General features: G+C 39.1%; 1 protein-coding gene across 1 annotated transcript in view; it reads left to right on the top strand.

Annotated features, from left to right (window-relative positions):
* Positions 1 to 14133, top strand: part of LOC102762680 (cytochrome b-c1 complex subunit 2, mitochondrial) — a 38120-nt gene that overhangs the window by 18394 nt on the left and 5593 nt on the right. The window contains exons 9-13 of the mRNA XM_015563945.1: positions 1734 to 1791; positions 4349 to 4444; positions 4760 to 4959; positions 8896 to 8976; positions 10898 to 10974. Of these exons, the coding sequence (XP_015419431.1) occupies positions 1734 to 1791; positions 4349 to 4444; positions 4760 to 4959; positions 8896 to 8976; positions 10898 to 10974 (512 nt within the window). The remainder of the gene's footprint in view (positions 1 to 1733; positions 1792 to 4348; positions 4445 to 4759; positions 4960 to 8895; positions 8977 to 10897; positions 10975 to 14133) is intronic.

Raw genomic sequence — 14133 nt, 5'->3', positions numbered from 1 at the left:
AATCGCCATCTTGGCTGGGTTAATTTGCATATAGTCGCTCTGATTGGCTGGTGGGCGTGGCTTGGGGAATAGCGGAGGTGCAGTCAGTTTGCATGTTTCTCTTTTATTAGATTAGATTAGATATGTGAAAATTCCATAGTGTATTGTCAGTTGAACTAAAGGCAATTCATGAGCAGGATATACCAAAGCGTCCCATTTTTTAAAAAACAAGATGTGTGTTGCGTCAACTATACTATGACTTAAAAAAAGTGACAAAGTGTGTATCTCATAGATAAATCCCAAAATGTTAGCCAAGATATCTCAAATCATTAGCATTTTTAAAATGTGTCCCTAGGCTAAAGGAAATTCTAAAGAAATTAGTGCTTGAATACTTTGAGCAATGGCAGCATTCAATAGAAAAACCTCAATAGGGAAAAAAAAAAAAAGAATATGGATATCCAAGGCGACTCTGTATTTATAGACACCATTCATTTTAGAGCACAAAAATTTGATGACTTGATTAAAAATTCAGTCTCACTACCCTAGCCTAGTGATTCTCAACATTATAACCCATTGCCAAGGAACCTGGGTAGGCAATTTCTTCTGTACCCCCACAATAAATTTTTAATACCACAGATACACTATCTGTTTATGTTCTGTATCTTTATTTGTACTCTGTATATAAAAGGAATAAGATTCTTTTCTCACCCTTAAGAAGCAATTTTCATTCCCTTGAGCCATAGTGCTCCTGTTGAGAATACATGTTTAAGTCTGACTTTTGTATATTAGGTCTAAAATTATACTGTAAACCAGTGATTCTCAAATCTCACTAATTCTCAGGTCACCGAGTTGTGGGGGTGGGGAGGGTAGTTTTAAATAAAGATTCTAGGATTCCACGTTGAGTTCTACTGTATATCAGTTTGTGTCTGAGCCTGGGAATGGGTAGGGGTGGGGAAACAGTGATAGTGTTTTTGTTTTTTAAGTCCCCCAGATAATTATTCATCATCCAGGTTGGAAACCCTGGTATAGACAGTAACCTCATGACAAGATGGGTAAAAGAGGTACAGTAGGGTAATTCTGTTAGGCCTCTGTAGAATGTTGGTAGTGGTTTAGTACTACCTGCATAAAGACAAAAGAAACCTCACATGCTGATTAAATCACATTATCTTAAAAATCATAAACTAGGTCCCATTTTTTTCAAGTTCAAACCAGGGTGTGCTCTAATTTTTTATTCTCTTTTTTAGTGTTTTTCCCCCCCAGCAACATCTTTATTGAGGTGTAATTCACATACCCTACAGTTCACCTACTTAAAGTCTACAATTCAGTAATTTTCATTATATTCATAGTAATGTAACCATCAACACATTAAGTTCTAGTGTTTTAAGCCAGGGGTGGGGAATCTTTTTTTTTGCCAAGGGCCATTTGGATATATTATATTCATTTGCAGGCCCTACAAAATTGTCACCTTAAAAATTAGCCTGCTATATTTGGTCAAACATTTAATTAACTCACCCCTAATACCTTGGCAGGGCCAGAACAGATTATTTTGAAGGCCTTATCCGGCCCATGGGCTGGACTCCAGTTCCCCACTCCTGTTTTATTGAGTAATTTTTAAAGGAAATCCAGGTGGTCCCTTATCATTTGTTATACAGCTTTGAAGTGAGCATTTTCCTACTGAACTGCAGTTTTAAGTTTTTACAGCTTTGTATATATTTATACCAATATAATCTAATAAGTGTTTTTAACTTCCTCAGTTACATCACTATGTTCAGAACCATTTTACAAGTGCAAGAATGGCTTTGGTTGGACTTGGTAAGTTGGGAATTGCCTACAGTCAGTTTGCTTCTTTAAGGAGTAATCTTTTAAACTATAATTAGGTGAACACGGGATTGAACAACATTTGACAGCTCAGTCCTGTTTCTGTCTCACAGGCAGTATGTAATGAGATTTTAATTGCTAGTGTGTTTTCTTGGAAAGCAGAATCCAGGATTTAACTTTATAAACTACTAGTTTTAAATTCATTACAGTGTTTACGAAACCTTTGACAAAGGGCAAGTTTCTCTAGGCAGAGAACTTTATACAAGTTTCTTTTTTTCTTTTCTTTTTTTTTTAGGAAGTACAGTTTAATAGAAAAATAGACAAAGGGCATAACAAACAACTCATGGGGAAAGTGTATGTGGGGTGGGGGTCATTTGTCATTGTAAAAGATGGTCAGCCTCACTAATAATTAAGAAAAGTTTTATCTGTGAGATTGGCAAAAATTAAAAGGTTGACCCTGCCCAATATTACCCAGAATAGGGAAATAGTAGGCACTCTTAAAAGTTGTTGGTGTGAGTATAAAATGATAGAACATTTTTGGAGGCCTATCTTAGTATATTAAAATTCTAAATGTTTATGTTCTTAGACCTAGCAGTTTTTACTTTTAAGAATTTAACCAGTGACACTTGATCAAGTTTACACAATAGTTGCATGAGATTATTTGCAATATTGTTTTTTGGTTCATTTGTTTTGTAAATTATAGCTTAATTGAGGTATAATTCACATGCCATAAAATTCACTCATTTTTTAAAGTATAGTCAGAGTTGTGCAACTGATAACACTGTTATTTCAGATTATTTTCATCATTCCCGAAGAGAAACCCCTGACTCATTAGCAGTGACTCTTCATTCCACCTCCTCCCTGCCTCTCTGGCAACTACTAATCTTTCTGTCCATACAGAGTTAACTATTCTGGACTCTTCACATAAATGGAATCATATTTTACATAGCCTTTTGTAACTGGCATCTTTCACTTAGCATAGTGTTTACAAAGTTCATTCATATTATAGCATGTACCAGTGTTCCCTTTTCTGGCTGAAAAATATTCCATCACCATGTTTTATTTATCAGTTCATCAGTTGGATATATGTGTTGCTTCTACCTTTTGGCTATTGTGAATATAAACATCTGTGTATAAGGTTTTTGCTAGATTTGAATACTTTGTTTTTATTTTTTTCAATATATTTTTGTTGATTTCAGAGAGGAAGAGAGAGGGAGAGAGAGAAATAGTGATGAGAGAGAACCATCAATCAGCATGCCTCCTACTGGGGACCAAGACTGCAACCTGGACATGTGCCCTGACTGGGAATTGAACCACAGCCTCCTGTTTCATAGGTTGACGCTCAACCATTGAGCCACACCAGCCGGGCTAGAACACCTTGTTTTTAATTCTTTTGGGTTTACTAGTATGCCTAGGAGAAGAATTGCCAGGACATGGTGACTGTGTAACCGTTTGAAGAACTACCAGACTGTTTTCCAAAGCAATTGAGCTATTTTACATTCCCACCAACAGTGCACAAGGGTTCCAATTTCTCCATATTCTCACCAGCACTTGTTATTTTCTGCCTTTTGATTATGGCCATCCAAGTGGATGTGAAATCTCATTGTAGTTTTGATTTGTAGTTCACTGGTGACTAATGACATGGAGCATCTTATTTTGTGTTTATTGGGCATTTGTATATCTTCTTTGAAGAAATGTCTATTCAAGTCCTTTGTCCATTTTTGTATTAGGGATTTTGTTTTGTTTTTATTTTTGAGTTGAGTGTTTGTTTTTTAAATATGTTTTTATTGATTTTTAGAGGGAGAGGGATAGAGAGAGAGAAACATCAATGATGAGAGAGAATCATTGATTGACTGCCTCCTCTACACCCCACACTGGGTATTGAGCCCGCAACCCAGGCATGTGCCCTAACTAGTAATGAAACCACTGAGCCATGCTGGATGGGCTAACCAGTGACCTCTTGGATCATGCGTCAACACTCAACCACTGCGGCACACTGGGTGGGCTGTATGTTTTTTTATTTTTGAGTTGTAAAACTTACTTGTATATTGTGGATACTAATTCCTTACCAGATACATTATTTGCAAATTTTTTCCCATTCTGTGGATTGTCTTTTTACTCTCTCAAAAGTGTCCTTTGATACACAGTGAATATTGTATTAATAGCCAACTATTGGAAACGTGAATGTCCATAAAGAAGGGGTTGATTAAGTAAATGATTCATATAATAGAATTCTTTATAACCATTAAAGGTTTGATGTAGACCACTCAGTTGTAAATTACAAAAGACAAGTTAAATATCAATATAATAATCATTTTGTAAATGAAGAAAATGAAGCTGATACTAATATATGCCTAGAAAAAGTTGTAGATTAATATGTAGTAAACTGTAAATGGGTATCTGAGAGAATGGCATTTGGGGGGAGGGGACTCTTGTTTACTGTTTATTTCTGTAATATTTGAATTGTGTAATCATTTTTAAAATAATAGATATTTTACAATTGTGTTTTAGAAATTCTGGTTCTAGCTTCTGTTTTTTTCTGGTGAAATAGGTGTGAGTCATGCTGTTCTGAAGCAAGTTGCTGAACGGTTTCTGAACATGAGGGGTGGGCTTGGTTTATCAGGTGCAAAAGCCAGATACCGTGGAGGTGAGTGTTTGTTCGGTTAGGGTCTATATTTCAGAAGGAATCCCTCCACCCCCAGTATTATGTCAGAGTGGAATAGGCCTGATTATTTACTACCACACAGTCCTAATGTGGAAGGAAAGAATTAGATGGCTTGGGTGTTGTCTATTAAACATGTTTTTTGTGTGTTGGGGGAAGGGCAGAAGGGCAGGGAAAAAGCAGTGGGCCTCAGAAAAGCTGCATCTTAGTGGGTTCATAATGTTGGGCACAGAATACTGAAGAATAAAACCAGTGGTGACCAAGCCACTTTCTTTTTCACCCTCTCCTGACATTTCTCAGGTGAAATTCGAGAGCAGAATGGAGACAGTCTTGTTCATGCTGCCTTTGTAGCAGAGAGTGCTGCCACAGGAAGTGCAGAAGCAAATGCATTTAGTGTTCTCCAGCACGTCCTCGGCGCCGGACCACACGTCAAGCGGGGCAGCAACGCCACCAGCTCTCTGTACCAAGCTGTTGCCAAGGGGATGCACCAGCCATTTGACGTAAGTCTGCCCAGTTGCTCTCCTTTGTTTTCAAAGGCTCAGTGTTTAATGTAGTCCTGATAGTCTGTACTTAATGTTAATATCTTAAATTTTAAGACAAACACAAAAAAATCTTTGTAAAGTTGAAGGGACAGCCAGGCTTGATTTTAGTACTTCAGTGCGTCTGTCAAATACTTACTGTATTTTCAACCCATCCTACATGGCTCAGTGATTGCGCATCGACCTGTGAACAGTTCTGTTCCCGGGGCACATGCCAAGGTTGCAGGCTCAATCCCCAGTGGAGGATATGCAAGGGGGGAAAGCTGATCAATGATTCTCATTGATGTTTCTGTCTCTCTCTCCCTCTCCCTTCCTCTCTGAAATCAATAAAAATATTTTTTTAAAAACCAAAAGTTACTATCTTTTCAATTATTCTAATATACTAGAAAGAAAAATACTTTAAAAGTCGGGAATTCACACTTCAGTTCCCTTTAGAATAAAGCTTTAAATGTTAAACATTCTCTAAATTCTAATTAGTCTTTTCTTCTTTTCTAAATTTTCTTCTGTCCCCTTCCATTCTATGCTACTTCCTGAATTTCACTGGTCTTTATGTTTTCCAATCAAGTATACAAGATACACACCCAAAAACTCCTCCAGCTTGAGGTTAAGTTAAAAATGATGACATTTAATCTTAGCAAAAAGTCCATGCTACTTTTTTTGTTTGTTAATCCTCACCTGAGGATATTTTTTCCATTGATTTTTAGAGAAAATGGAAAGGAGGGGGAGAGGGAGAGAGAGAAACAGCAATGTGAGTGAGACATCGATCTGTTGGGTCTAGGGATCAAACCTACAGCCCAGGCACGTGCCCTTGACCGGGAATTGAATCTGAGATCCTTCTAACCATTGGCATCACCGTCCAGGGCTCCATGCTACTTTAGGAGACACCTTTTTTTGACAGTGAGGAAAGTGCTAAAGCTTTCAAAATAATGATGTTCAAATCAAGAGAATTTAAAATGTCAACAGAGTATTACTCAATGAATCCCGTTGTTTGCCCAAGGCACTATACCTTACGTGACATTCAGAGATAAGCCTTTAAAACGTAATACATGTACTCTGGTTTCTCTTCAGATTGTATAAATCTTTCACCTTTTACTAAAAAGTAACACATGCCCTGACTGGTTTGGCTCGGTTGATAGAGCGTTGGCCCTCGGACTGAAGGTTCATGGGTTCGATTCTGGTCTAGAGCAGGTACATTGGTTTCAAGCTCTATCCCCGGCCCCAGTCGGGGCACGTGTGAGAGGCAACCAATGGACGTCTCTCTCTCACATCAATGTTTCTCTCTGTCTCCCCCTCCCTTCTACTCAAAAAATCAATGGAGAAATATCCTAGCATGAATATTAACCCCCAAAAAAGTAACACGTACTAAATTGTAGGATTAAGTATTCATAATTGCAGCAGCAGTACATGGCACAGGTAGGTTTATGCCTCAGTGTTTGGCCTAGGTTTATGCCTCAGTAAGTGTTTGGCCATTTGACATTTAACTGTGAAAATTAAAATCAATCTTCTCCTTTTACTCTTATTTTTATTTGTTTTAAAGAAAATGGTAGGGAGGGAGAGAGAAAGAAACATGAATGGGAGAGAGACACATCAATTGGTTGCCTCCCACACCGTGCCCTGACTGGGCCAGAGGATTAAGGCAGGGGATTTGAACCTGCAACCCTGGTAGATGCCCTTGACCAGGAATCAAACCAAGACCCTTATGAGCACAGTCCCACACTCTTAACCACTGAACCACACCAGCCAGGGCTTTTTGCTCCTATGTTTAATACTTGAGTGCTAGTTTTCAAACTTTTATTAGCAGAGAGGCCTTTTTTAAAAAAAAAATTTTGTTACTGATTTGACAGAGGAAAAAAGAGGGAAAGATAGAAACATCAATCAGAGAGAAACATCAATCGGCTGCCTCCTACACACCCCCTTTTGGGGATCAAGCATGCAATCCCCAGCATGTGCCCTGACCACTGACCGGGAATTGAACCTGTGACTTGAGTGCTCAACCACTGAGCTACACCGGCTGGGCCAGAGGAGCCTTTTTATCCAATATGGTTTCCCAACTACAATGCCTACACAAAAGTATTTTTCTTTTAAAGAAGATTTGAAAGTTACTTGACAATGAAACCCTTGGAATCTTCTGTACAGAGCCTTAGAGTTCCCCGGAGCACAATTTGAAAACCATTACCTTAAATGATTTCTAAATTCAGCTGCTGCTTTTTAAATTTTCCTCCAGATTTTCTTCCTCCTGGTTCATGTTCTACTCTGTTGTTATTTTTTTATATTTTAATTGGTTTTTAGAGAGAGAGAAAGGGACAGGGATAGAAACATCAATGATGAGAGCAAATCATTGATCTGCTGTCTCCTGCATGCCCCCTGCTGGGGATTAAGCCTGCAGCCTGGGCATGTGTCCTTGACCAGAATTGAACCCTGGGACCTTTCAGTCCGCAGGCCAACGCTCTCTCCACTGAGCCAAACCAGCTAGGGCTACTCTGTTCTTTCTTCACCATTGTATGTTAATGATGCTTTGGGGTGGCTGGAGTTTAATCCTAGTCCAATGATTATTTATTTATTTATTTTTGTTAATCCTCACCTGAGGATATTTTTTCCATTGATTTTTAGAGAGTGGAAGGAGGGAGAGAAACATCTATGTGAGCGAGACACATCCAATAGTTTCCTCCTGTACTTGCCCCAACCAGGGTCGGGGATTGAACCTGCAACTAAGGTACATGCCCTTGACCGGAATCGAACCCAGGACCCTCAATCAGAGGGCCAACACTCTAACCATTGAGAAAAACTGGCTAGGGCCAATGACAATTTAATAGAAATTCCTACTTGCACATTTGGCCAGAAACTTGACGTGTGAGTAGGATCATCTCAGAATTATAATTCAAGTAGTTGAGCGCAGTTTTTCTTATGTTCTCTCTGAGCTTTATAGGGGCTGCACCAGTGGGTCTCACACTATAAAGTACGTGAGAATCACCTGGAACATTCGTTAAAAATGTGGGCCCTAGACTGTGCCTATAGGGGTCTGAGTGAGTAATCTGTGGCAGGAACCTAGAAGTCTGTGTTCTTCATAACAGCTCAGGTGACCTTTAGGGCAAATGGCCCACAGGAACACTGGGAAACCCTGTGTTAGGCAATCAAGTCACCTAAAGGAACTTACACTGTTCAGACAGCAGGAACGCTGTTGTCCAAGGCCACGCTTTTTGCTGCCTTGGACACATGAATAACAGCCACCAAGCAGAAAGTTTTCCCTAACCCTTTGACTTTAGTCTCTGAAGTGAAAGCGAATTGGTGAAAGAAGTCAGCAACAACAGAGGGAAGAAGTCACATTTGTCTAGTGCCAAAACCCACAATCCATACCACTCAGCCACTGTGTCTATGATAATGATGTTCACAAATTCATGTTTGTGCTAATCTTGAATCATAGTCAAAATAGGTTAGAAAATACTCAGTAAAAATAAGAGTAATCAACCTGTTTTAGAAAGATTTAAAACAGGAAAGTTAAAACCATTATTATTCTTCCCCGGCCAGCATGGGTCAGTGGCTGAGCATCGACATATGAACCAGGAGATCATGGTTCGATTCCTGGTCAGGGCATATGGCGGATTGCGGGTTCAAATCCCCATTGTGGGGCGTGCAGGAGCCAGCCAATCATTGATTCTCATCATTGATATTTTTATCTCCCTCTCCCTTCCTCTCTGAAATCAATAAAATACATATATATATTTTAAATGATCATTTTGAAAGAGGTAGTGCATTGGTCCTTGACAGACTGGTTAAATGAAATGCTGGTCTATTTACTTATATTGTGAAGGTACAAGTTTTTGTTTAGACAACCTTAAGGAAGTTGTGCACTGTTCTACCTGTTAGAATGATGTACAGTCGAGTTTCATTTTATTTCAGGTTTCTGCTTTTAATGCCAGTTACTCGGATTCTGGACTCTTTGGGATTTATACTATCTCGCAGGCTGCAGCTGCTGGAGATGTAAGTTGCAAACTCATCAACTCTCACAAACTTTTAAGTTAAAATGTGGAGTGTTTGAATGCCATGACTGACCAGAGCTCTGTAACATCATTAAAGCATCTGTTGTGGAGGAGACAGAAACACGTACACCGGTGCTTCCAGGAAAGAGGACGGAAGCACTTCGGTGGCGTTCTGGGTCTGTTGGGAGAAGTGGCTTTGAGTTGTCTCTGGGACATCTAAATTGAGAGCTCAGGTGACACAGGGAAGGGCAATGTGTGTATTTGGGAGTCCTCAATATACAGATTGTGTTGAAATCAGGGTTTTGTGTGAAAAACCATGAGAGAAAACTGAAGCTCCTTATGCTCAATACTTTAAGGTGCTCTGTGCTTTAAGGTGGTTTCAAACCATCAAATGACTTAGGAAAATGGCCAGGAAAACAGGAAGAAAAAGAAGAGAAACTGGTACATTTGGAGGCCAGGAAAGAAAAATGAATACCATCCCTTTAGTTACCACAGAGAGGTCTTACCGTTTTACCAGACTAGGACATCATTGGTAATATCAGTTTTCCCCAGAATGTTGAAAGTAAATGATCATTTATATTACCAAGGAATTAATGAGAAGAAAGAAATGCAAGGTTTGTATAGGCATGTGGGGCTTGGGTTTGCAGGGAGATGAGTTGTAGAAGTTGGACAGGAAAGAAAGATTGGACCAGACATTGGAGATAGGAAACTCTAAATGGACCCTATCTGAAAAAGCAAGAGCAAGCAGGATCCAGAATACAAGTGGACATTTTAACCTTGGACTCAAAGGCTGATTTTGGAAGAAGAGGATGTCAGGAGATGAGGCAGTAATCCCTGGGAGGTAGGAAGGTAAGCGTGTTTGAGATTAAGAGAAGGGAGGAGAGTTTAAAGAAAGTAATTTGGGACAGATGAATAGCTAGAGACACACAGAACGGCAATTAGCAGCAGTGTAAATGTCTCCTTGAGATGAGTGACCACAAATTCACAGTACAGACAAGGTCTGGTTCACAGTTTTTCTTCAATAGTATGCACTAGCCTAAAGGAGAAATCGAGGAGGCAGGTAGCAGGGTGATCCCAGGTTGAAGACCTGAAAAGTAGGCAGGTTAAAAGTATGAGGAGATGGCAAGGGAGTTGGGGACTCTGGCAAGAGTGATTGAGGAAATAATTCTAAGATCTAAGTTAGACAGGGAAGTGAAGCCAGAGGGACCTCACAGATTGAGATAAACCAAGGAACTAGAGATCTTGACAAAGTGGAAAAATAGGACAGCATGTTTGAAGACATAGGCCAGGGGTCTTCGATTGAGAATTTAGTAGGTGATGGCCAAGTCTCAGGTGCGGCTATGGACATGGGCAGCTGAAATAGAAGGTCCTAGAATTTAGGTGATTAGGGGAGACATTAAGTAGCAGACCCAGAATAGTGCCAAGGTTGGGGTGGAGAGAAGCGTGGGCCAGGTTTATTAATTGACTCATTCAACAAATACCCACCCACATCAAGTGCCCACCCACATCACTGGAACTTGATTCTTCTGACTCCAGCTCCCAAGTGTTGACAAGCTGTAAACTGGCTGAATGGATTCTATTTCTTAGTGAATACTAAGATAGCAGCATTAACTACATGACGCCCGAGGGGCTTATTCTCTATAGGTGATGATACACACAATGTGTGTGCTTTTCCTAAACCCTACTGCTGTCCTCTGCCACTTTTGTAAGTTTTGCTATTCAGATACTATAGGTTGTACAGACAGCTGCTTGATGGAACGTTGGAAAGATAAAGGACACATAGTGACTTAAGAACCCCAAATGGACACTCTGCTCTTTCTCTGCAGCTAACCTCCACCTGTGTTTTTGCCTTAGAGGAGCATTTGATTGCTATAGAAGCTGGCACTGATTGGAGTTGACCAGGTTTTCATTGTCTGTCCTAGGTTATCAAGGCAGCCTACAACCAAGTCAAAGCAATTGCTCAAGGAAACCTTTCCAGCACAGATGTCCAGGCTGCCAAGTAAGTTTCAGGAGTAGCTGTGTTTTGTGTTGCGATTATTTGAAGGTTATATTTTTTTGTAGTTATAACAGTATTATAATGTATGCACAAAAGGAGTGCAGGATACAGAAGAATATTTAAAAGGAAAGGGAAACATGCCCGTATCCTACCACCTAGAGATATAATTGTTAACATTATGCTTATTTTTTGACCATTTTTATTTATTTATTTTTAGATATATTTTATTGATTTTTTACAGAGAGGAAGGGAGAGGGACAGAGAGTTAGAAACATCGATGAGAGAGAAACATAGATCAGCTGCCTCCTGCACACTCCCCACTGGGATGTGCCCGCAACCAAGGTACATGCCCTTGACCGGAATCAAACCTGGGACCCTTCAGTCCACAGGCCAACGCTGTAACCACTGAGCCAAACCGGTTAGGGCACATTTTTAAACATAATTGTTAATATTGTGTATATACCTATGTCCTATTTAATAGTGTGTTTATTGTAGAAATTTGAAAATTACAAACAAAAAAAGATCTTTCATTTCCAATGATTCCTCTGTTTATAACATTATGATTCTATTCAAATTACTAAATATTTGTCATTAACAATATTGATATCTCAAAATATACTTAGTGCACACTTTCTGCAGTTGGAAATTATAAACTATAGAAGATATCTTTGGGTTTAAAACATTTGTCATTCATGTTAATTTCTTGGTATAGATTCGCAACTGAGTTAAGAGGTGTAAACATTATAATGAAAGGCTCTGCTTTAAAATATGTGTGTGGCCCTAGCTGATTTGGCTCAGTGGATAGAGCATCAGCCTGTGGACTGAAGAGTCCCGGGTTGCTGGCTCGATCCCTAATAGAGGGCATGGTGTGCAGGAGGCAGCCAATCAATGATTCTCTTCTCATCATTGATGTTTCTCTCTCTCTCCCTCTCCCTTCCTCTCTGAAATCAATAAAAAAATATATAAAATATATGTGTGTGTTTATATTTTTATATTCAAAGTCACAATGTGAAAAGGTTATACCAGTTTACAATCACACCACCAGTATGTGAGTACCTGTTCCACTACAGTCACTGGCAATTTTTTTTTTCTTTACTGATGTGATAGACCAGAATAAGAGGTCTGATTAAAGATTGAAATACTCATCTCCTGTTTGGTGCATCCACTGTCCTCACTGAAAGTGCAAACAGCACCTCTGACTGGGCAATTCCAGGGTCTGTCTAACTGAGAGACAGACTTTTGGCAGAGTTGGAAATGAGATTACATTTTCAGACAGCAATTTAAAACATTTAACTTTGACTCCATCCATTTAGGGCAATTCAAAATATAAGTCCTAAAACTCAAATGGTCTCCATGATCCTAACACCTCGCTGACCATCACGATTTAGCCCATGTTTCCACTTACAGTAATTTAGGTAATTTTAAGGTCTGAAAGCAATATAGAGTTTTAAAAAGAGCACTGTAGACTGTTTTCTTAGTTATCTTGATTTAGGCTCAGATATGAGCCACTTTACTGCTCGGCGTTTACTTTATTCGTCACCACTTTTCATTATGTGTGTCTTTTTCTCAACTCATCAGTCAGTATTTCCAGAGATATGATGAGCAATACATCTAATTCTTTCCATCCATCTTTTCTTATGGCAAAAAGTTTACAAATACACAATTGTGGCAGAGAAGAACGTGAGCAGATATGTGCAGAGTGATTTTGGTAGTCAGCTGGAAGATAGTACTTTGTCAGAAGATAGTGATGGGTCTGACATTAGACCAGCCGTGGGCAAACTACAGCCCACGAGCCGGATCCGGCCCGTTTGAAATGAATAAAACTAAAAAAAAAAAGACCGTACCCTTTTATGTAATGATGTTTACTTTGAATTTATATTAGTTCACACAAACACTTTATCCATGCTTTTGTTCGGCCCTCCGGTCCAGTTTAAGAACCCATTGTGGCCCTCGAGTCAAAAAGTTTGCCCACCCCTGCATTAGACCATCATGAAGGCAAAAGAGAAATGTGACAGTATCTGACAGTGAAAGTGATTCTGAAGAAGAAAGGCAGAAAAAAGACATTTTACCAGCCTTGGAGGATTATACAAATACTTCAGGCATAACTGTTTAATTTGAAGACTCCCAAAGTATAAGTGAAGTAACCAATTTATTTTTTATAAGGTTTTTAAAATTCTTATTCTTAAACCAATTTATACCAGCACCAAATGGAAAAATACCACAAAACTTCTGCTAAAACTTCATTATGGATGGACGTAACTTATCTGGATATAAAGGCTTTTCTTGGTTTAATTATATTGATGGGACTAACGAAGAAACCAGAATGGAAAGGTTACTAGTCAACCAATACTTTATTTTCAAAAACTTTGACTGCAAAGAGGTTCGAGCAAATACTTATATTCTTTCATCTGAACAATAATTCACAAGAAACATGTAACACAGACCATCTTTACAAACTCAGACCTCTGTTGGATCACATTATCTCAAAATTTAAATCTTTATATGTATAAAACAGCAGTTACGACTCGGAGCAGTGACTCCATGGAGAGGATGCATCAGATTCAAGATATATAATCAGGCAAAAATACTAAAATAGGAATTTTAGTAAGGATGCTTTGTGAAAGAGTGGCTATATTTGCAATTTCAAGATACATGCGAGTGAAGGCAAAAAGTTATAACAGATATTATCTGTCTTAACGGCCTTTTCTTGGTTCTTGGCCTCATATTCACCATAATTATTACAACAGTGCATCTGCAGCTAAACTATTATTGAAGAACAGAACAGTGGTCTGTGGAACAATCAGGAAGAATCATGCGTAGGTTGCCAGATCTACTATAAGAAAAGTCAGAGCCTTCAGAGAGAGGTGACATTTCGTGGAGAGGTTCCATTATTCTCCTCATGTAGAAAGATGAACGGCCAGTACTTATGATATCAACCATTCCCGACGCCTCTACACGTAAATAACATCACAAAACCTACAAGTATAGTGGATTGCAACCGATCTATAAAGAAAGTCAATCAGAGAGAAACCAAGATAGCGGCATAGGTAAACACCAGAAATTGTTGCCTCCCACAACAAATTCAAAAATATAACTAAAAGACAAAACGGGCATCATCCAGAACCACAGGAAGGCTGGCTGAGTGGAAATTCTACAACTAGA

The sequence above is a fragment of the Myotis davidii genome, unplaced genomic scaffold (assembly GCF_000327345.1).
Source record: "Myotis davidii unplaced genomic scaffold, ASM32734v1 scaffold150, whole genome shotgun sequence".
Lineage (NCBI taxonomy): Eukaryota > Metazoa > Chordata > Mammalia > Chiroptera > Vespertilionidae > Myotis > Myotis davidii.
This window is presented reverse-complemented; position numbering and strand designations above follow the sequence as displayed.